Source organism: Galeopterus variegatus, unplaced genomic scaffold (genome assembly GCF_000696425.1).
Source record: "Galeopterus variegatus unplaced genomic scaffold, G_variegatus-3.0.2 Scaffold421, whole genome shotgun sequence".
Classification (NCBI taxonomy): domain Eukaryota; kingdom Metazoa; phylum Chordata; class Mammalia; order Dermoptera; family Cynocephalidae; genus Galeopterus; species Galeopterus variegatus.
The window spans coordinates 129865-154298 of record NW_007726532.1 but is presented as its reverse complement, the minus strand read 5'-3'; the positions used below and the strand labels follow the sequence as shown (position 1 = coordinate 154298).

At 44.0% G+C, this 24434-nt stretch overlaps 1 protein-coding gene across 1 annotated transcript in view; it reads left to right on the top strand.

Annotated features, from left to right (window-relative positions):
* The window catches only part of APBB2 (amyloid beta (A4) precursor protein-binding, family B, member 2), a 105997-nt gene extending 82371 nt beyond the window's left edge, over positions 1 to 23626 (top strand). The window contains exons 6-11 of the mRNA XM_008568537.1: positions 9429 to 9543; positions 10946 to 11033; positions 11750 to 11833; positions 13526 to 13641; positions 15340 to 15519; positions 19693 to 23626. Of these exons, the coding sequence (XP_008566759.1) occupies positions 9429 to 9543; positions 10946 to 11033; positions 11750 to 11833; positions 13526 to 13641; positions 15340 to 15519; positions 19693 to 19860 (751 nt within the window). The 3' untranslated portion in view covers positions 19861 to 23626. The remainder of the gene's footprint in view (positions 1 to 9428; positions 9544 to 10945; positions 11034 to 11749; positions 11834 to 13525; positions 13642 to 15339; positions 15520 to 19692) is intronic.
* Positions 23627 to 24434: the final 808 nt, after the last annotated feature.

Here is a 24434-nt window from a genome sequence, read left to right as displayed (position 1 = left end):
TATGTTAAAATATATGTTCAGACTTTTCTGGTTTTCATATGAGACCATATATGTACAACTTGGGTTTGTTTCTTCCCCCACTTAACAGAGCGCTATGGTCATGGTTCTGTGTACAGCTCAGCCTTTCCACTAAATGGCTTTGTGGTTCACTGTCTGGTGTGCTCAGTGTTTCACACCATGAATTTAGCTCTCACCCTTGCAGGGCCCTGCTGGCCGCTCCATGACTCTGGCCCTAGGGCACCCGAGAGAGCAGGTTTCTGTGGACGTTGGGTTCTTCCAGTTCCCCTCATTGTTGATCCGGTGCTTCCTCCTCTTCAGTCCAGTTGCTCTGTGTCCAATGCATGGGCATGGCCGACTTGGGGGCTCTGCCCTAGGGCCCTTTCAAATCAGCTGTGACTAGACCAGAGGAATAGTGAGCACCGTGGGTCAGGGGCTAGGTGACTTCATTAGGGTTAGCTCTGGGATGGACCTCAAAGCATGTGGCCCCAAACTGCTCTCTGCTCTCCACATTCCACTGCCCACTTCCCGGGCACATATCTGTTCCCTCTCCCTTTAAGGTTTTGTCTGCTGTCTCTCCTGCCTCCCACCTCTGCCTTTGACCTTCTGCCCTGTGTTCCTCCCATTGCCCTCTAAGGATGCATTTCAGTGAAAGTACCTGGGTTTCCGTGTTGTAGCTCTACTAATAGAATGTCGGAAAGATTAGTAGTACAACAGGTAAGGTCGTGTCTATGTCATTGTTTCCGTATGTTTTTTATTGGGAGCAGGAGGAGCTGGAAAATGAAGACAAGTCCTTTGCCAGTGTTTTCTGCAAACAGTTTCCTGTATTTGACTGTGATATTTTAAGTCCGATTACCTCCCCCAGTTGATATGTTGCCTCTGTAAATTCAGCTGGCATCTCTTGGCTTCATTGTAACATGCTCAAAATACACACTTCTGGGTGACAGAGTTCAGCTAAAATAAGCACTGAAAGGCTATTAATCTCAGCAAAGTTGGGAAATAAGGTGGGATGTCAGTGCTCAGAGTTGCTGTTAACGGGGCTGTTTTATTTACTGGATGCCGTGTGAATGCTAACGTATTGTTTCTGCTCTGTTCCCTCCATGCCTTCCCGGATTCAGAGAGAGGTAACCACCCGATTTCACTTTTCCTTCGTAGTGTCTTATGTGTCTGGCAAAGCTCACTTGCTTTCTTCAAGCCACATTGTCATCTTCGCAGCCATCGTTGCCTTTGAAAGGCAGAACTCTGTTTTGTTTTGTTTAACCTTTTATCACCATCATTTAAATCAGCGTCTGGAGTCCTATCTGGGTCCCTAACCCTCTTCTGTGTTTGACCCTGTTTGGGGAAGGTGATGGGCCAAATGATTAAGTAAAACAGCAATGTGGTCACTCTCTCTAATGGCTGGGAAAATCTAATCAGCATACTAGGGAGTAAATGTGATAGATGTATTTAGGTTCTGTACCGTGTTGTGTAGGGAGGCTTTTCATGCTTCCTGGAGAATTAATATTAGTACTTACATAATGTCTTCTCTAGGGTTTTGTGGTAAGGTTTGGCACTAGGCTACTAGCCAGAAGCACTGACTCCATGTCAGTATCAATTATTAGCCAAAATACATGGAATTCATATCCTCCATCCCCACCAGGAGAAGCTTATAACTGCGGAAAGGGTATAACTATGAAATGAAAGGCATTTAGACTTCACATGTGTTTTTCCAATGCTTTGAATGTCAGCCTGCCTGTTCGACTGATGGGAGGCTTAAAGCTCTGCAATCCATGCCTCTTAATAAAAACTCCATTTTTGATGGAAGCAGGGAATTTTGAGATTCTTCTCCTTGAAGGTGGAGCGACACGAAGGCAATTTCCTCTTTGCACTAGAATCAGTCTCAGGTAAACTCCCGGTTGGGAGCTGGGAAATGAAGAGAAGTCCTCGGCTAGTGTTAGCTGCAAACAGTTTCCTGTGTCTGACCATGGAATTTGGGCCGGCTTCGGCTGGCAGCTACTCTTCTCCCTATAACAAGCTGCTGTCATTGCTCAGTGGTTAAGAGGGAAAGGGAGACAGCAGAGACTGGGTGGGTAGCACTTCCAGGATTAGTCTTCCAGAGGGCGTGATTAGAATTTGCAAGCTTGGCTGGTTTTTAAAATCACTTTCGAGGAGATGCTGACCTGGGGAGGCAGTGGCAGGTTCTGGAGGATGAGGATTGTGTGTGTGGACATGAGCTCCCTCATCTAAAGCAACACAAGTCCTGTCTGAGTCAATGGGAGGCTATTTCCAGATGTGTGCTAGTTGCTACTCTCTGTTTATTAAGATTTCCTCACTGGGAAGTAGTTGCTCTGAATATTAATAGTAGGACTCTTCTAGAGAGGGCTGCAAATTCTGATTTGCCCAAGCCACCTTGATTATTCAGCTGGTAGAATTTCAAATCTGCTATTTACACTGTTTCATGAAAGTGCCTGCTGAAGAACTCCCTGCGGAGAATGTGTGTTTACCCAGGTGATAAGTTTCTGGGGTGCACCTTCCAGAGTATAAGTACTCAGCAGCTTCTTGAGCTTGCAAAGGAGGAGAAAGGAAGTTGATTTTACCAAGCCTGAGCTTTGATAAACTTAGTGATGTCCACATATGGTGCATGTGCCCTTGGGTAAAATTTTAAAAAACAAAGTCATGTGTGTATAAAACATTCTGGATTGGCCATCTATAAAGATGGAATTTCTCATGCCTTTTCTCTCTCTTCCTGGCTCCTCCCACCCCTAAAACAAGATTTTCAAGTTATAATCAGAAAATAAGAGCAGTCAGGCAAAGAAGAGACAGTCTTGAAAACAGGACTCCTTCCTTCAGGCCTTATACCTCCTATCAGTGATTCACATTTTGGTAGCGCCCAGGAGCTCCATAATTACTGCATGTTCTCATGTGGGCCCAACTTCCAAATTCTATTTCGGATCCTGTGCTGGGCCCTGTGCAAGTGAAACAGAGGAGAGAAAGCCCTTCATCATAAAGTAATGTTTGGATCAAATCCCTTTGCTACTGTTTTATCCTTATTTGCTGATGGGACCTGCCTTCTGCAGTAGTAACAACTCTGGCGGCTGATCTATTCAACAGAAAGACAAGCTGGGAGGAAAGAGTCATTGGGTACATTCTAGCAAGTCTTAATATAATTCTTATGAGTGCAAACATTTATTAAAACATCCCTCACAGATAAGGAGACAGTATTTCAAAGTGGGCTTTTTCTTTGACTTCTTTTCCCCCATTCATCCAATATCCATCATATGTCAGCCTTCACAGATTCCCTGTGTAACACATAACGTGTATTTGACCTGAGCAATTATGTGTTATGTGAAGGATGTTATCAAATTGTGGAGTCTTGGTAAGAAATAGCAACAGAAGAAATTTGGCGAGAGACTAGACGGGAAGAGAATCTAATAGGAAAAGGGCAAGGAAGAGTTACTGCCAGTTACATGGGCTGCCATGTGGCTGACAAGGTCAGCTTGTTCTGCGCTTCTCCAGAAAGCAAAACTAGATCCAGCAAGCAAAAGTTACAGGGAGACAAGTTTCAATTCATCATTTAAAAAAATATGTTTTGGTTCACTGAGAACATTCCACCAGCAGAACAGGCTGATTCATTAAGGAAATAGGGTTTCATATCACTGATATATTCTAAGTACCACCTACCAGGGCTGCTGTAGAAGAAATGTTGAAAAATTAGGTAACAGCTAGGAGGTCCGTAGAAACCTCTTAAATTTCTTTTGAAGAGCAGTAAACACATAAGCAAATTCTGCTTACCCTAAGACTTGCACGGGAGAGATGTAGAGAAAGGGTAAATAGTTCTGTCTTGGCTATTTTTTAATAGAACACATTTGAGTAAAGAATTGTTTATTCATTCATTCCTTAAAGATGGATTAAGGCCCTACAGGGTGATTAGAACACTGTACACCTGAGAATAATAAAAGCACACTTTGAACACCAAGGTCAAGGTTTCAGATCCCCATACCGGCCAGCTGCCAAACAAACACAAAAAAAGCAGTCTTTGGCCCTTTTTCTTCGCCATTTAGAAATTTGAGGCTGTCAGATAAGATGTCTTAGCACTGACCTTTTTCTCAGGCAGAACTCAAGGCTGGTCCCCTGGGGCAATAATTACTGGGGAAAACAGCAAAAAAGACAGGAATAAAAAGAGCTGGAAGCACAAGGGCTCAGTAAATAAATGGCGAGAGGTAGAGGCTCCTAGTACTAGCCTCTGTGACAGTTTTAAGGAAGAGACACAAGAAGCCACAGCTTATATACCTTTCTCTTCCCGGTTTATAAAAGAAAAACACAATGATTCCCATGACTGCAAGAAATAGACGGAGTTGGACTCCGTGTGTGGGGAGCAGACAACTGGACTGCTTCTCCTAGCAGGTGGCTCCGGGTCCGGCGTTGTACATGGCGGGAGCTGGAGCAAGGACACGGATGGTTCTTGCTGCTGTGTCAGACAGGGCGTCTCAGACAGACAGACATCTAGATGAATGCATTGGAAAAACAGGAGCTGTGTTCTAATTGGACCTCGGAGACCGTTCGAACCAACTGCAGCTGGAGCAAGGACACGGATGGTTCTTGCTGCTGTGTCAGACAGGGCGTCTCAGACAGACATCTAGATGAATGCATTGGAAAAACAGGAGCTGTGTTCTAATTGGACCTCGGAGACCGTTCGAACCAACTGTGTGGTTTTATAGACAAGGTGGTGGGGCCCTAAAGGATGCGAGGCCGTGTGAGGTGCCTGGTCACCTGGGGGCAGCACGGAAGCCCATCTCCCTGAGATGGGACTCTCAACACCATGGAAACCAGGAGCGCTGCTAGTGGCTCAGAGGCGAGTGTAGAAAGCCATCAGGGGTTCCCCATATAAAGCCTCCTAAGATGTCCCTGCTGCAGACCCGCCAGTCCCTGTTCCCCATGCAGTGTCAGGACCAGCTGTAGGTCATGCCTGACTGCCACATGGTACCCTGTGTTATTTCCTACGAATTTCACATGCTTGGCCCCGGGCTGATCATGCCAGTTTAGGTTTGCACAGTCTATTGGGAGTGCTCTGGCTGTGGAAGTGTGTTTACCATAAAGCAATTTCTTGTCTCTCCCAAAATACAGGAAAATCTCTAGGAAATATTAAATTGCTCTTACGTGTGACCCTTATGTAACACTGATTGGGGGGGAAACTATGTGAAAAGCTGATTGGCAACATTTCACTCATTGTGGAAGCTGGTTGATGGGACCTGGGAATTCATTTACTGTCCTCTCTACTTTGGTGTATGTTTGAAAAGTTTCAGAAGAAGTTTAAACACACACACACACACACGCATGCATGCACGCGCACACACACACATACACACTTTTTTTAAAAGGAGAGAGGGATGACCTCCATTCTTTTAACTCCTGTACTCCTCAGGCTCCTACAGCCGGGGCCCCAACTCCCTTCTCCAGGGAAAGGGCCCGCCTCCCCCAGCCCGCAGCCTCTTCAGCCTCCTTCCTGAGCCGCCCTCTCTCTGACATCTTTGGAACCAGCCTCTCCTGGGCTTTCCCTCCCCCTTCTCAGCACTCTCCACCTTCCCACTGGTCCTTCTGCCTCAGCCAGGCCTTTAGTGTCGGCCTCCCTCAGGTGCCCGCCTAGGTCTGCCTTTTCTCACTGCACGCTCTCATCTCCTGCTTCAGCTGCCTCCCAGAGCCCTGCCTCCCGCCCAGACCTCTCGCCCACCCAAGTGCAGAGGCCAGGCGTCCACCTGCCCAGTGGGTTCACCACCTGTGCCCCTTAAGCGTCTCACACTTCATTGTCTGCCTTGGAGCTCATCAGCTTCCTTCCCCAAACCTGCTGTCTCTCCCCTCTCCCTGCCCCAGCAATGAGGGCACCTAGTCGTCCCAGCAGGGACCTCAGAGTTATTCTGGATCCTCCCCCTCATCTACATGCCTGTCAGTCCTGCCAGCCGTCCTGCCAGCACTTCTGTTCCATCTGTCCCTTCTCCCCTATGCTCGCAGATGCTAACAGCCTGCACCTTGCTCCCTCACCTGGATCCCAGCAGTAGTCCCCAGCGGTCTCCTTCCCTTGGCCCACTTGTTCCACCAGAAGGAACTTTCTATAACACATGTCAGATGGGATCACATGTAATATCACAAAGCTCAGATGGCTCTGAGTAAGGGCCAGAGTCCTGGCAGGACATGAGGTGCTGTGCAAAGTGATTCTGGGCTCCTGCACAGCATCCCTGGTCATGGACTGCCAGATTTCTGCCTCCCTAATCTGTTAGCCTGGTCCCTGGGAGGAAACAGGAAAAGAAAAAGCTATAAAAATAATAATAATAAATTGTGAGACTCCTCCGCCCCCCTAAAAAAATGTCTGTTGCTGCTGAGTTACTGTTTTGGGAAGATGTGGATTCCACATAGCCAGGGGAAAGGCATTACTCACCTTCCCCTGAGCCAGAAGAAAGTGAAGATTAAAAATAATAATTGTTGAAGGCTGGCTGGTTAGCTTAGTTGGTTAGAGCATGGTGCTGATAACGTCAAGGTTCAGGGCCTGATCCCTGTGCCAGCTAGCCGACTCCCCCCCAAAAAATCAAAAATAATAATTGTTTTTAATTACACCTAAATTGCATGTGAAAGAACAGAGGGCACAAAGCTGACATTTGATAGGAATGATCCATTGCTTATTGACCAGCACCTGTTCCATCCACCCTGGTGGTAACCTTGGTATTGTTGGTTACACTTGTGGGCCAGCCGGCAGTCACGGAGAGGATGATGGATCATGGAAGCCTACATCAGAGACAGAAAGGGACCTGGGACATCATGGTTTTCAACCCCCTCATGTAAAGATGTGGTTCAGTTCCATGCCCAAGGTAGCGTAGTTAAGTGGAACCAGGAATGAGACTCGAATCCAGGTTGCCTGAATCCCGACTCCTTGCCCTTCTGGCTGCCCCTTACTGTCTCCTAGAGAGGACAGACACAGTTGGGGCCTGCACAGTAACTACAAAAGAGAGGGTATAGCAAGCTCTTGTCCTTTGTGGTGCAGAATTTAAATACTGTAAGCATTTAGACACAAGCAAGGTCCTGGGCCTTTCAGCCTCTAAGGAGCTGGGCCACACGGAGTAGATGGGTGTGCTCTGCACAGTGCGGGGTGAGCAGTGGTCACCAACAAGGGAAGACACCACCACGAGCAGACATGGAGACCACCTTTTTTGGAGCTCTAAAATCCAAAGTTTTTTTGAACTTTCCACAGTGACATTAGGGAACTTCAGAGAGCTCTTGGTGTACATGGGGACCGGGTATGGGGGTGGGGGTGGGTCTGTTTCTAGCATGGAGGACAATAGCTGAGGTGCGACATGAGGAAGCAGGGGCAGGCTGGGGAGGGCAGATGTCAGGGTCAGATGTGGACATGCTGAGATTCCCATGCCTATGGGGCAGCCAGGTAAAGATGGCCCTGCCCCAGAGCCCCGGAAGTAAAGAACCGTCTGGGGTGTCTGCAAGTGCAGGGCGCTGGGGATGGCCGTGAACACACTGACTTCATGATGACACACCACGGCTCGTGGAAGTGTGGCATTTAGACACAAGCAAGGTCCTGGGCCTTTCAGCCTCTAAGGAGCTGGGCCACACGGAGTAGATGGGTGTGCTCTGCACAGTGCGGGGTGAGCAGTGGTCACCAACAAGGGAAGACACCACCACGAGCAGACATGGAGACCACCTTTTTTGGAGCTCTAAAATCCAAAGTTTTTTTGAACTTTCCACAGTGACATTAGGGAACTTCAGAGAGCTCTTGGTGTACATGGGGACCGGGTATGGGGGTGGGGGTGGGTCTGTTTCTAGCATGGAGGACAATAGCTGAGGTGCGACATGAGGAAGCAGGGGCAGGCTGGGGAGGGCAGATGTCAGGGTCAGATGTGGACATGCTGAGATTCCCATGCCTATGGGGCAGCCAGGTAAAGATGGCCCTGCCCCAGAGCCCCCGCTGAGGGAGCCCCACTGCAGGGCTGCCTGGCGCGGCCAGGCGAGGGGTGGGGCCGACTTTCTGACCAGCCCATCTGTCTCACCAAGTCTTCCTCCCCTGAGCCCCACATTTTTTTCCGGCCAGACCTTCACGGTGGCCAGTGGCCCGCAGTGGTAGATCCCTGTGCCTTCCCAAGGAAGCCAAGCTGTCTTGGGGAAAGATCTGTCATTCTAAGAAAAGACTGCCAATTCTTACATTTAGAGAAATAAATTTAAAAATAAATCGGGTGGGGCCGACTTTCTGACCAGCCCATCTGTCTCACCAAGTCTTCCTCCCCTGAGCCCCACATTTTTTTCCGGCCAGACCTTCACGGTGGCCAGTGGCCCGCAGTGGTAGATCCCTGTGCCTTCCCAAGGAAGCCAAGCTGTCTTGGGGAAAGATCTGTCATTCTATGAAAAGACTGCCAATTCTTACATTTAGAGAAATAAATTTAAGCGATCCCGTTGCCGGTCCTGGTCCGGTACGGAGGCGACACTGAGGGTTGCGATCCGTTGCCAGACACGGATAAAGACAAAAATAAATAAATAAATAAATAAATCCTTCTGTAGTTATATCTATAGCAGTATTCTGGCTTAGCAGTGTATAGATATACTGCTATATAGATATAACAGTAGTTATATCTATGACGGTATCCTGGCTTAGCATCGTACACAAATAAATCATTGTGATCCATTACCAGATGGGAAAAGCTGAGCATTTATTTTTCATAAACACTTCCATCTTTGAGCCACTGGCCTCCAATAATAACAGTGAGAAATGTAGTGTCGCATGGTTCTTTCTTGAAGCCAAGTAATGTTACAGCTGATATCCTTTTTATCAGTAAAACAAATGCTAAAACCCAGCATCAGCTGCATGCACCCCTCAGTGTCTGTGCTAACAATATGTCATGTGATACTGCCGTGTCACCCTGAGGTCTGGAGTGTGTGGAGTGTTGAACAGAAACAAACGCCCCTGATCGGAGTCCAGGCCACGGGGTCTCTGTGTTGCAGCGTCCCCTGCGATTGACCATCAGCTTCCTCAGGCAGCTGCGGGGCTGGCCCATTGTGTGTACTTGTGTTGACACATAAGAGCCTGTTGTTCCACTTCTGCTACGCCACTGCGTTTGTCTCGTGTCACTCATGCAATTCATGCTCTTCTCAAGCCTGTTCTCTGTTTCAAAACAGTATTATTTATTATACTAGATAGAAGGGTCCTTTAAAATTCAGTTTTCATTAAGAGTTGTTAGCGATTCCAAGAGTTGAACAGACCAGATTTGGAGAACATTGTAGTTATTTTTTATAATATGCATAAAATGCTCTATTTTAGGTAGCTGTTGAAATTTAATTTTTTTTCGATTATTGCATACACTGTTCACTGACACACTGCACTAGCTCAGTTAACATTCATAACTAGAGTGCGTGTTGGTAAAAGATTCCTTTTTCTAATGTCCTGGTAAATTTTGTTTGCACAGGGATTTTGCTTATGTAGCAAGAGACAAAGATACAAGAATTTTGAAATGTCATGTATTTCGATGTGACACGCCAGCAAAAGCCATTGCCACAAGTCTCCACGAAATCTGTTCCAAGGTAAGGTGGGTCAGGCACAGTGGTGTACCTCCCTTTTCTCACTGCTTGAGCAGATAAAAGGATGTGGAGGGGCAGGAGAGGGGACTCACTGACCTGCTCGTCCAGCTCAGGGAGAAGCAGGCAGATCGGTTGTTCCGCCAGCGTCATTAAAGTGCTCTTGCTGCAGAGCGGCGGGGCTCTGAGTGGCGTGCAGTCTACAAAGTGAGGAGAGCTTTAGTCTGTCCCAGTCTGAGAATGTGTATGTGTATTTACGAGGGTACTTCAAAAAGTTCAGGGGAAGATGTATATTGTCTTTTAATTCTCTTTTTCCATGAACTTTTTGAAGTACCCTCGTGCGTGTGCATGTGCGCACATGCATGTATAACTAGGTGAGCAAAACAATGGCAGGTGCAGCGATGGAAATGTGTACACCCCTGCGAAAGGGAAAGGGGGTCAGGACAGATGTCCCAGCGCAGGGCCACCTGATCTGAGAGTAAATGCCTGTGGAAAAGAGGACTGGAGGCAAGGAAGGGAAGTAAGGAACCGTCTGGGGTGTCTGCAAGTGCAGGGAGCTGGGGATGGCCGTGAACACACTGACTTCATGATGACACACCACGGCTCGTGGAAGTGTGCTGGCCAGCTGGGAGGCAGGGCTGCGGTCACCATCTCATACTGATAAGGGTCCCACTTCCTTAACCAGAGTGACAGAGCCTCAGAACAAGAACGGACAGTCTGGCATCACCAGCCCAGCCTTGCTGCCTCCATCCAGCACAGCATTCTCCATACAGACACCCCTCCCTCTGCCCAGCACTGCCATGGATTTCCATGGATGGGGTCTCTTTCTTTTCAGGAGACTCTTCTATTTTTTGAGCAGCTCTGGCTATAACAGAGTTCTTTCTTATGTTGACCTGAAATCTTGCTCCCTGGAACTTCCATGTACTTGCTTGAGATCTGTAAGCTGCAGCAGCTGAGAGAGGTTCCTGCCGTTGTGTCTTTGCTGGCCAGCCCTTTACACAATTGAAGCCTTGCTGTGTGCCTGGCATGTTTTAGAGGCACTGGATGAGCATCTGTCATTGAGTCTTCTTGTTCCTGACCTCCTTGCTTTCCAAATCCCCCGCCCCCATCTCTGTAGCCACTTTAGGCTCCTAATCGTCCTCTTCTGGGCACACACTGGTTGGTTTCTCCAAGTGAACACAGTATTCCAAAAGTGACCTGGAATAGTGGTTCACCTCCTATCCCCAGAGAAAATGAGCAAAATTCTCAAACAAAATGTGTAGCCCAGAGGTATGGGAGTGGGAAACCAGGCAGTGACTAAAGCTAATTCACCTTGGAAGTGACATCAACTCAGAAACTTTACTGGCTGGAATAGCTGAAGACCTTGGGGCCTATAACCATGAACCAAAGTTGTGTTTGCTCTCTTTAGATTATGGCCGAACGGAAGAATGCCAAAGCTCTGGCCTGTAGTTCCTTACAGGAAAGGACCAACGTGAATCTCGACGTTCCTTTACAAGGTAGATTGGCAGCATCTCCTCTCTTTGTTATGGTGCTATCTGTCCCAATCAAGAAGCGAAGGTCTCAGATGGTTCTCTGGTGTTTCTGGTTTCCTTAGAAAGCATGTTTGACTCAACAAACATGTTGAGCATGCACTGTGGGTCCTACAGTCGCACCGGGTTGATTTTGTGTCAACAGAGATGAGTACAGAGGGCCAGGATGAGTTTTCTTCTTACTAGACAAGGTTAAAGAATATTGTCTTTGGTAGTTTTATAACTCATGTATAGACCAGGGCAAGGACTGGCTGGTTTTAAAATATGTGAATGGTTATTTTAGGGGATTCTCTAGTTATTTTTCCTGTGTCTCTGATCGTGCCCTTTATAATTAAATTTTCTCTGGGCATCAGCCACACCTAACAAATAGGACATCAAAAGCTGTTACTCAGCACACATCAAAGTGACAGTAGCAGCTTTTACACATAGATTCCAGTGCCTGCTTTCAAATGCTTTCCTACCTTGAAATGAAAGTTAAATAGGATTTTGACTGACAGGGCCCCAATATCTGGAGTAAGAAATGCTGTTCTTACACTATAGAACAATAGCTATATTTATGTCCAGAGACATAGGATATTACGACAGGTGGTGTTCTGAGCTTTCCAGATGACACAGAGTGATGGCTGTTTTTTACGTGTATGTTGGAACCACTGAGAAAGATGTGTTGCTGTTGTTTTCTATAGTAGATTTTCCAACACCAAAGACTGAGCTGGTCCAGAAGTTCCATGTGCAGTACTTGGGCATGTTACCTGTAGACAAGCCAGTCGGTATGTAGAACATTTATTGTCTTTCCACTTTGCAAGTGTCTGGGAGCTCATGGGAGGACCCCACCCCCCACCCCGCTACACAAGAGAGTGTGATCTACTGTTTTATTCCCTGCCTTGTCTTGAATCAAACCCTCACACTGTCACTAGCCAGAGCACATATACAGTCCTATTCAAATCAGCAATAAAGGACAGACTAAGCTGCTTTGATAAGTGATCTCCAAAATTCAGGGACTTTGACAAGACAGACGTGTATTTCTCATTTCCCCAAGAGTCCAGAGATGTGCAATCCAGGGCGATGGAAGGGTTCTGCCGTTCTCAGGTGGGGCTTCCATCTCGGGGGCCAGGGCACCTGCTTCAGTTCTTGTCAGCTGGAGGCAGGGAGAAAGGGCCGAGGGAGCCCTCATGCTTTCCCTTTAAGGTATGACCCAGAAGTGGCATACACAGCATTCACGTCACATCCTAGTGTCAGAACTTAGTTGCTTGACCACAGCAAGCTGAAAGGAGGTTGGGAGATGTAGCCTCTACCTGGGCTAGAAAAGGTAGTGGGGAAATCAGAAATTCATGCACTGCTGGGAATTCGAAATGGTGCAGCTGCTTTGGAACACAGGCAGGTCTTTAAAAGGTTAAACTTAGCAACCTTTGACCCAGCAATTCTCCTAGGCATATACCCAAGAGAAATGAAGCATCTGTCTTTACAAACACTTGTACACAGATGTTCACAGCAGCATTATTCATAATAGTCAAAAAGTGGAAGCAACCCAAATGTCCATCAACTGACAAATGGATAAATAAAATGTGATACTTCCATGTAATGGAATTTTATTTGGCAATAAAAAGGAATGAAGTACCGAGATATGCTGCATGGGTGAGCCTTGAAAACATTATGCTAAGTGAAAGAAGTCAGTCTCACAAAAGACTGTGTGATTCCATTTATATGAAATGTTCAAAATAAGCAAACCTGTAGAGAGAGAAAGTAGGTAAGTGGTTGCCTGGGACTAGGGGGATGGAGGATAATGGAGGGTGACTCCTAAAAGGTACAAGGTTTCTTTTGGGGGTGATGAAAATGTTCTAAAATTAATTATAGTGATGGTTTCATTCTGTGAATGTACTAAAACCCACTAAATTATACACTGTAAATAGTGAGTTGTATGTGAATTACATATTAATAAAGTTACACCCACCTCCACCCCCCCAAGAAAAGACTGTGGGGATACCCAGCAATAGGGCCACATTGAATAGCACATCCTTCTCATGCAAAGGTGCCCTCCAAACCTGGCCTACCTAAATACAGAGGAAGATGAAGGAAGAGCAGGGTCTTTTGGTAGATGCTGGCTCCTGTTGGGTCCCCTATCCCAAGGCTCCCTTCTTATAAAAACATAGCATTTCCTTGAATACCATTTGTACCCTTCGGGGCTAGGGAATCTCTGGAGAGAGGGAGAGAGATATCAGAGTGCCATGGTCTGATTAGACAGGACATCCTACACTAGATCTCTGGAGGTTCTCATGACCCTTCTTTCTGTTGGAAAAGCTGGTGTTTCTTTTCTTTTGCTCAAAAATAAGAATGAAGTGTCTTGTCTTCTGCGGCTACAAGAAAAGACCAGTCTGGGTGTAGCTATTACTGTGTGATTTGGGCCCAAAGTTGAGAGTGATAAATAGCTTTAGGACTTTTTCAGTTATCCTTTTCATCCACAGGAATGGACACCCTGAACAGTGCCATAGAAAGTCTTATGACCTCATCCAGCAAGGAGGATTGGCTGTCAGTGAACATGAATGTGGCCGATGCGACTGTGACTGTCATCAGTGAAAAGGTGAGAAGGAATCGTAGCTGACGTTGGCCTATCTAGGTTACAGTTACATTTTGAATACAACAGTCTTCCATGAAACTTAGAAACATACCCAAGGCTTGACCTCTTGGGAGTTGTGCTTACTTGTGATTAAAATGGCACACATTTAAAAAAAGATTTTGCCCTTTGTCTGGGTCTAAATCTGTGCATTCCTCTGATTTTATCTGAACTTAGAAACTTCTACTCTGTTGTCCCTGATTCTGTCTTCCTCATATCCCCAGAGATTGTCATCATTTGCTAGGGGTGATGGTGTGACACTAGCAGTAGCTCACTAATGGGTTTTGGTTTTCTCACCAGTCACACTCAGGGCTCCAGTGTTGACTGGGCTGTGTCGTCTAGTATTAAGGTGCAGAAGATGTTTCTATTAGGGAAGGTCCTGTAGTTTGTTTTGTCAGTAGTAGAAGGGGCCATTGGTCATGTTGAGAGGGGCCAGCATTAGCCTCAAGCCAGATTATCCCAGTTTCGTGGCTGAAGAAACTGAAGCACAGAGAGATTATGTAACTTGCCCAATGTCATATGATTAGAAGTAGCAGGATCAGGATTTGAGTCCAGGCAGTCTGGCTCCAGATTCTTTACCACTTTTCTATTCTGCCTCTGTGAAGCACCTGACATGGAAAGAGCCCGAGTCCTTGGCCTGCTCTTGTTTCTGTCCGCCAGTGGCCACCTTCAAGCCCAGTTCACCTCTAAAGAGGAGCAGGAAGCCCACCTACCTGCCTGGCTCTCCAGCCTGCCGTGCTGGACGTCCTTCAGTTCTTTAAGCATGTCGTACCCTTCCCTGCCTCGGCATCTCTGCAAGTGCTGCTCCTCCCGGGCTCCACCCCTTTGCCTACCCAGCCCTTTCCCAGCTGTCACCCTCAACATCATTTCTCCCAAGAAAACTTCTTGACCTCTCAGACTAGAGTGGTTTGCCTATTAAACAATGCCGTGGTGCCTGAGTGAATATTTAATAAGGTGAGATGTTAATGATCCACAAGTCAGTATTCTGGTTGTGCTTACCAATTCAGAAGTTGCGTATGGCTGTTGCAGGGGATGTGGTGGGTGTTACTAGCCATCGGCATGAATTCCAGACATTTCTTTACACCATCTCATATGGACACTAGTTTGCAAAAAAGATTTGACAACTTTTTGTTGATTTGGCGACTCTGTTTTACATGGTGTTAGATAGAAATGTGATTCGGCGTGCTGTGTAGCTTGAGTAAAAAGAACTGGATGAAAGACACCCTGAATCCTTTTTTCCTGGTGCTCTGGGGGTTCACCATGGCAGATAGGTTTTGAGACACTGGGTGTCCTGTGTTGGGCAAGATGTAAGAGGCATATACGTATGGCATTGTTCCTCCCCATGGTGAATTCACAGACTCATTTTGTAATGGACAGAGAACTGAATGTGCATCACGTACCGTGACAGCGGTGTGGTTCAGAGTAGTGTGAAGTGCCAGAATGACATCCCCACAGCAGTGATGGCCTCTGCAGACATTCAGCCAAGGTTTTGCCTTTCAAGGAAAACACAAGTCCTTCCTGAATTCAGTCTGGCTATATTTTTTTAACACCAGTTTCTAAATACTGTCACTCTAAGCTTGATTCTGTGATTTAAGATCTGAAAATGTTCATAACTATTGCCCAGCTTCACAGGGAGAGCAGGCTGCTGAGCAGTGTCTCTTGCAGGATGAAGAGGAAATCTTAGTGGAGTGTCGTGTGCGATTCCTGTCCTTCATGGGTGTTGGGAAGGATGTCCACACATTTGCCTTCATCATGGACACTGGGAACCAGCACTTTGAGTGCCACGTTTTCTGGTGCGAGCCTAACGCCGGGAACGTGTCCGAGGCAGTGCAGGCCGCCTGCATGGTGAGTAATCCCTTACAGTGTGCTCAACCCTCCCGCCTGTGCTTTTGCATATATGCCACAAACGAGAATTACTCATTGAAAAGAAAAAAAATCCAGTCTCTAAGGTAGTGCTTTGTTGCTTATCACAATCACTTATGATAAGCAGATTGCATCTCAAAAGGCCAGGACTCCTGAAAGAAGCAGGGCCGGATAGAGCCAGATTCTGTAGAGACTCCAGTGACCTTAAAAAGGATGAGCTCCAAAACTGCAGATTTGAGGATTATCAATTCTTGATCCCGAACTAATTTCAGTATGTGATCAGGAAATGTTGGTCGTGCATGAGTTGGTACTATTTGGATTCAGCTCAGTACTTTGAAATAAAAATCATTCAGTACATTTCTTTTCTTTTTTTTTTTTGTCTTTTTCCGTGTCCGGCAACGGATCGCAACCCTCAGTGTCGCCCCCGTACCGGACCGGGACCGGCAACGGGATCGCAGCCCTCGGTGTTGCTCCCGCACCTTGCTCAGCCAGTGAGCGGGAACCGGTCTGTATGTGGGATCCGAACCCTCGGTGGGAGCGCCGCCGCGCTTCCCAAGCGGCGCACTATAGCAGTGCGCCACCGGGCCGGCCCAGTACATTTCTTTTTAAAGAGTTGGTTAAGTGCATTGTTCTTATATATTTTGTTTACTTTATATCTATTAACTCAACCCTTATAACAACTCTGTTAGGTAGTTGTTAGTTCTGTTTTATTTATGAGAAAACAAAGGCTTGGAGAAGTTAAAGAGCAGGCCCAGGACACAGAGTTGGTGAGTGGCAGAGCCTGAGTTCAACCCTAGGTCTGCCAAGCAACAAAGCCAGGGCTCTTTTCACCACATATATGATTCGATACCTTGTCATTCAGTGAGCAGATATCCTTTGAGTATCTGTTATGCTGGGCACTGAAAAGCCTCTAGTGAAAATGATGGAACGGTCTGAATGTAGGCACAAGCCTGAAGTGCATGGTGTATTCTAGCAACAGCTGGTTGGGTTGCTGGAACCCAGTGGAAGGAGGCGATATCCGTATCGTGACGGGCGTATCGGTAATGTCATTGCCAAAGTTGATTCTCTTCAGCAAAGATTGTTAAATGCGAGTGAATTGATCATATTTAGGTTTTCAAAGAGTACTCCTGCAAAAGGAAAAGAAAAGACAACAAAGTGGAGGAGAGATGAGCCGGGAGGCCAGTGAAGCAAGCAGATGAGAGATGAGGAGGGTCTGAACAGGAGAGTGGCCGTGGGCATAAACAGGAACAGAGGAGCAGAGGGTGACATAGAGAACTGCCTGGCTTGGGGATGACAGGTGCTGCGCTGGAAGCCCCTGTGCTTCATTTAATTGAATCCAGCATTTATGGGCTACACTTTGGGCAGTTCGAGCATGACTGAAATATGACCTTGCCTTATGGAGCACAGGTGTAGTGGGGAGACACCAAAATTCTTCTCTGGTAGAAAGTGCTGTAAATAAAAGTTATGAGACTGCACTGAACTGAGAAGTAATAGGGAGGTTATACATGAAGCTGTGGCGAGGTCTTAACAGAAAGTGGAGGTAGATTAAGAGCCTAGGGAAGGGCTTAGCCTCTGCAGTGGTTACTACACCTTTTCATTTGAGACAGGTCAGAAAGTGTTAAGAACCAGGAATAGGTGGGCTCGGGGAAGGAAGCTGAGCAAGTTGTTTCCACGTACAGTGCATTGCTTAGTTAAGAGTGAAGGAGAACGGGCCGGCCCCATGGCACACTGGGGAGAGTGCGGCGCTTGGGTGCGCAGCAGCGCTCCCACCACGGGTTCGGATCCTATATAGAGATGGCCGGTGGGTTGCGATCCCCTTACCAGTCACAAAAAAGACAAAAAAAAAAAGAGAGTGAAGGAGAAGGATGGGGCGGGAGGGCAGGTGGCAAAGGTAACAAACAGGAAAAGAGAGCCAATTGATTTTTCTCCTCAATGACACCTTTGAAATGGAACAGGAAGGAAGGAGAAGGAGGAAAGACCTGGTACTCTCATCACCTGACACAGCCCTTCGTTAGTGGTGTACTTTGCCTCCAGTGCCGTGGAGCCGGGGTTCTAACTCAGACTCGTCAAAAAGTTAAGGAGCAGGCTTGGGGTAGAGGGGACCCCGGGAGAACAGGTGTCCAAGTGAACCTACTGAGCAGGCATAGGGAATTAAGATGGGGTGATGGGGCTTCGTGAAGAAACAGAAAGTGGGAGGTTTCAGTCAAGCAAAACTGGATGATGACTATTTAGCTATTTTATGAAATTGAAATCGATCATAACAGATGGTTTGAGTCATAAAATGAATGGCTGTCAGCCTTAATTATACATTTTAATGCTAATGACAAATAATTAGCTTTAATATTGTGGCTACGGTATTTTTTTTTCTGATTCTCAAACTCATGTTCCCTCTTGGAAACAACTTTTACTCATTTGTTTCCTATTTTAATTGTATTAGTGCAACCACTTGAAGTAACACGGCCGACCCGGTGTGAGGCGTAATGATAAAACCAGAACCTTCAGCACCACTCCCCCACTCCCAAATCTAGATTTCAAATTCAGTGATTTTCTTCTTGATTCAAATCTACATGATTCTCCATCTGAAATATCTGTGTGTGGGCCGGCCCGGTGGCGCACTGGATAGTGCGCCGCTTGGGAAGTGCGGTGGCGCTCCCGCCCGAGGGTTCGGATCCCACATACAGACCGGTTCCTGCTCACTGGCTGAGCGAGGCGCGGGAGCAACACCGAGGGTTGCAATCCCGTTGCCGGTCCCCGGTCCGGTACGGGGGCAACACTGAGGGTTGCGGTCCGTTGCTGGACACGGAAAAAGACAAAAAAAAAAAAAAAGAAATATCTGTGTGTGAATTTATATCATCTGAAATATCTATGGCATTAACACATTCTTTTGAATCTACTCAATTTTTAGGCATATTTTACAGCTGTGTGTTATTAGACCCAACTGAAGATATTTTGGGGAAATTTAGAATAGGGCAAAGAGGGACACTTAATCACATTCATCAGATTGGTGCATTTTTGATTCATGGATGTACATAACTACGGTTTGAATTTTAGGTCCAGTGGCCCATGTTGCCATACCTTCCCGTTTATAATAAATCCATGGTTTAGATGTGCGTGGTTTGGGTTATGATGCAGACCTAGCCAGATGCCTTACGCAGGAAAGACGTGGAATGCATCATCATTTTCTGTATGATTAAGTTGAAAAGGGCTACTTTTGTCGCCTACAGGGTATGATAGAACATTGTGACATATCCTTCCCCCCCGTCTTGCTGTAGATATTTTATGCTTTTTAGGGAGACATCAGCCTGTTTCATGACTATACTAAGGAACATTATTAATATTAAAGTTGATTTTTTAAAATCATCCATGAATTATTTTGAAGTGCTTGGATTAGAAAAAATTGGGGGATAAATTTTAATCTTTGTATCTAATTTTGGAGAAATACTTATCTTCCTATTAATACAAAAGCAGGTGGACTATGTTGTTATATTTCTGAAAGATAGAAATTGTGCCTATTGCCAAAGGTAATCAGTTTCTTTTTTTAATCATTAGGATTTAGACTTGTATATAAAACTTAGCCTGAAATCTTAATACTTCATCCTGTTTTATTAAGGCAAGAAATGGGGAAGGGAACAAACATTTATAAATAAATGCCTTCTGCATTGCTTAGGCCTGTTTTTAGGCATTTTACAAGTATTTCCTATTTAATCATAGCACCCTCATATAGGTACCAATTCTTCAGCCATTTTACAGTTGAAACTGTGGCTCGGAGACACTTAGTAACTGTGTCCTTTCTGCCTGCTGCCTCTCAGTGAGCCCTGAGCTCTCTCCTGGATGTACATGTCTCTCTCTCTCCCAATCCTTTTTGTTTTCATTAGCTCTTTGACCATAAGGTCAGCATATCAATATATAAAGAATGAGTGGAGGGTGGAAATGGATAGAAGGAAAGGATGGCAAAAACCAAAACAACTTTGTTGAGTCTAATGATCTTTTAGGAGAATTTAACATACCCACATGAGGAAAAAAGTAAACTCTTGGATTTATGTTTAGGAGCTAGGTTAACTTTTGGGAGTCAATGTATTGGTCATGAATTAAGAGTCATATTAACAAGAAAAAATAATGCATTATTACCTTTAAGCATTTTTTGTTTTATTTCAGTTGCGATATCAGAAGTGCTTGGTGGCCAGGCCACCTTCACAGAAAGTTCGACCACCTCCTCCGCCAGCAGACTCAATGACCAGAAGAGTCACAACCAATGTAAAACGAGGGGTCTTATCCCTCATTGACACTTTGAAACAGAAACGCCCTGTCACAGAAACGCCGTAGCTGCACATGTTAAAGGATTCTGTGATACACTTACCCGAAGATTGAATAGCTGCACTAAAGAAAATGAACTGATATCTGGCCTTCCGTTCAGTTGCTGATGCTTTGTCTTCAGAGAATTTATCCGTAAGCAAACAGTGTTAGACAAGCATGTTCTCGCGTCTTGCCACCATCATGTGATATGAAAAGAAGCATGAATAATTTTTTTTACTATCAGTAAGTTACATCATGAGCAGTGGAAGGTCCTTTTCTTATTGTAAATATCGTGAACATTACTTAACTTCACACACACACACACACACACACAGAGCGAGAGAGAGAAGAATGCGGCCACACCCCTCCTAGTGACTAATGCTGCGTCCTTGGAGTGAATGATGCCTGAGTTAGTTTCACTGTCTTCTTGACTGGATCTGTCACAAGCAACCTTTAAATCCTACAGCACTTTGCCCTATTTTCAACATTGGAGTAGATACTGTATAGCAGATACCCTTGAATTGCTGTAAAAATAGGATGATGAGTTTTTGTTTCAGTTTTACATAAAATTGAACCTGTTGGTTGACAAAATTGGCTGTTGGCATCAGAATAGAAACCAACTGGCAGCTTTCCTTGATGAGCTCTTTGACACATGGACACCATTTCATGTCTACAGCTGTTTGTGGGATGTTGGAAAAAAGTAAAACTTCAAAATTGATGAAAAACTAAATTTGAGGAATTAAAATTGAACAAAAAATAGCCTTTTCAGATGGCTTTAAAACTGATTATTTTTAAAAAGAGATTGACAAAACCATAATGCATTTGGGGTAGGACATATTTCAAACTTCTGCCTTATATTGTACAATACATCCAGAGAATTATAGTTCACTATGGCCATTCTCTATATAAACTTTAAAATGAAATATTCCTCGTAAGCCTTTCATCCTTAGTTTGATAATTAGCCAATATGCAATTTGAAGTTGAGCAAATGTAATTTATATTTCTATCATACGTGATTATTTTATATCTCTACCAATACGTTATTTTGTTAGTCCACATTCTAGAATTCTGCATCTAGCTCAATTTCACTCTAATGCTTTTTGCCCAGAAAGCTGTCTGTCCATCATGTATTGTCCATGGCAACAAATTACATTAGGTTGAACTTTTCTTGAGTTCATGTATTTAATATTACAATTTTTTGGACTCAACTAGATATATTTTAAATTTCATTTTTTTCCGTTTTATTTTCAAGATTTAAAAATTTTCACGTCAGAGCAAAATATACATAGGAGTAATGGACTGTCTAACAAGTTTCCCCCAAATAGCATTTCTTCTTTATGTAGATAAGAAAGTTGCTATAAAGATACACAAATTTAGACTCTTGTTGACATTGTCGTTTTAAAAGGAAGTTGCTAAGGAGTTCAGTCTCAATATCAGTCTTGTTTACTTTGTAATGTCAAAATTAACGTTTACAACGTCCAGTTATAAAAATTATGCTTTATGTTTATACACTGCTGTGTACTTGTTTCCACATTCTTATCACATCTGAGCCTTATAAGGTAGAGAAGGTACTAAACACACTTGTGAAATAAAAATAGGAAGTACCAAGAGGCTAAACCAACAGGCCTAACTAAGCTCTCACCAAAGGTCATGAGAGAACCAGGACCCATTATCTAGGACCCATGTCTCCCAACTCCTACTTCTTACAATGTTTTGCTGCCTCCACATCAGGAAGAGCCTTTCCAAAATGACTCTGGGTGTATACAAAGAAGAGCAGGTATGGAGATACTGTCAGGTAATCTTAGAATTCCCTATGTAAGTAGGGAAATACGTCCAAATTACTGATGCAGTGGTATTAATTATAAAACTATTGCCCTCTCCAAGTCCAGGACTGTTTTCCTGGAGTGTGCCTCAAGTGTGTTGTAAAGGATGGGATTCTGCATTCAGTGCAGCCTGCTCAATCTATGAGATTTTCCAGAAGTGGTGTTACTTGTAGTAGACGTATTCCTAACTCGTGGTACTTGGCCACCAGAGAACAAGATGGAATGAGTAGGTGGCTTCCTACCTGCCGTTCCCTCTCAGAATTCACGGGGCTGGAACTGTTTGCTAGCATCCTGGTGTTATGACAAAAATGATGCTTCTGTAGAAATGCATTGTACTTCTAACCAACTTACGTACTATCTGAAGTAACCAGTGCCATCATAAGAAATTATTCCATTAAGAAAATCCTTACTGTGCCCTTAGAAAAGCTGTTCAGAACTCAGTTATGATGATCTTTCATCTTGATCTCCACCATGAAATGTTTTAGTATGATAAACTTCAAAATTCTAAACAGGTAATCCACTTTTATACTGGAAATCTCCACCAGAACCCACGTTCATTTTTTAAGGCATACATCTGTTTGTTTTCAGGATCAAGAATACTGAGCTAGCTTTAAGTAGCAAACTGATTTATATATGCAATTATAGGCTGCATTAAGATGAATGATAGCCTTTACATATTGAAAACTTTACTACAGATATTTTGTTTTGAAAATAGCTTTGCATACGAAATGCAAATAATTTTGTAAAGATTATGTTAAACAGTATGTTCAGACACTTTCTGCCATGGCCAAAAAGTATGTATGAAAGTTTGTGTATGTTTGTCTGTGGAAGGATGCCAATGTTTTACCTGATATCTTAGTGACCCTTAAGTTATCTATGCATTCTTTATATCTGTGATTCGGTAAACAGGCAGCCGTGTTCACTATGCCTTGTATGTCATCATTTTTTTAATTAACTTGTTAAATACAGCTTAAAATATTTTTATTTTATTTATTCTATTTTTACTGAAATATACTGCATTATTGTGTTAATGTATTATCTTTACTGGATATTATCTCACAATGTATCCATGTCTAAGTAATCTCAGTGAACTATACATTGCCTAAAAGGTGATTTTGTAATGATTTTTAGTCACATTTCTATTGGAATATGTAGAAGAAAAGGCAAAATGCTTGAAGTTCCTTTTATTTTTTAAAAGCAGCTAGATAGACGCAGACTTGCCACCTCATATATGTGCTCCCTGGTGGCTTCAAGGGGAACAGCCAACACGCCTGTGGCTAAACACTTTACTTTGCAGACTAAAGCACTGCTCGGTGCTTCGTTTTTATATCCTTCACAACACATGTGATTTCATCTAAGATATATATGTCTACATGCCCTTCGTTTCCACCTGGATGTAAGAGCACCCATAGCTAATTAGGACCATTGTTTTTTGTTTGTCTTTATTGCATGAAGGGATATTAGACCCATTTTCATTAAAATAAGTTCTTGGTAATAAACTGTTGGCATTGCTACCTTTTTTAAATCCACTTTGATTTTAAGATGGACACTTGTAAGACTACTCCACACAAGGCCATTGACTAAACCCCGAAGCTTCCTCCTTTTTCTTGTATGGCGCACTCATCTCGTAAGCATTGCGGTGCAAACTCAAGATTTCATCAACAACATAAAAAACACTTCCCTAACTGATATTAGCACAATTTAATAAAATCATTAGCTGTCCAGTTTGCCCAGCTTAACCTAATACATGTCTAGCATGTGTTATACAGCCAGTAAAATGAAGTTTAATTTATTTCTGCTTCAGGGCAAAGATACTCGCTCACGCTGTGTCAGTGAGAGCATCCCCTGGCACCCAGAGCAGCCTGTTTACCCTGGAAGAACACTTTGTTTTCCTTTTCACCCCTTTTGCTGTTGACCACTTTTACACATTTAAATGTAATATGTTGTGAGAATAAATTTAGCTGCATAAAATGTGTGGCTTGTTTATCTGACATCTCAGTCGTATATACGAGGAATAGAATTATATAAACTTAGTGTCTCTACACTCGTCACTTTATTTTTAAATTATTACCTCAAATTAAACTTTTTAGAAATCATTTAATAATGTGAGATTCTGCTTTGGTTAGTTACTGCGTATTTCCTCCTGGTAAGAACTAGAAAGTAACTAAATTTTGAGTAATTAGCCTGTCCTTACTTATTTCGTGATCAGTTGGCATTCTGGACACAGAAGCTTATTGAGTCACTAACTTGAGTCTTTGGTAAGCAGTCTTTCTAGGATCAAGATTTCAGCACAAAGAAGTCTTTCATTTCCTTTAAGAACCTGTCTTCAAAAAACGAAGGAGAAAGAGATGTAGGCACTAAAATCCAAAATGAAAGGTAACTAGAAAAAATCAGCTGAATTCAGTTTAAATTCACTGTTAGACATATGGAAGAAGATAAATAGAATTTAAAGTACCCACTTTTTGTTCATCTTGCACTTTCCAGTAGTTTATCTCTTCTACTGTATTTACTCGGTAAATCTCAAGGAACAAAATCTCATTTTGGTTTTGGATATTGCATAGTGGTAATTATTTTCAGATAAAAATCTGAATTTGTTACTGGAGTATCTGAATACCAGTGATTTCATTAATTTAGATTTTTGCAGCACTTTTCTCTAAGTTGAAGAAAGCAAAATACCAAACAAAAAATGTCAGTGTAATCAATAGAATTCACTAGAATTCTCTCATATTGCTTTTTTCCAAAGTATTTTTCCCTTTTCACTCTACTGAAGTACTTGAATAA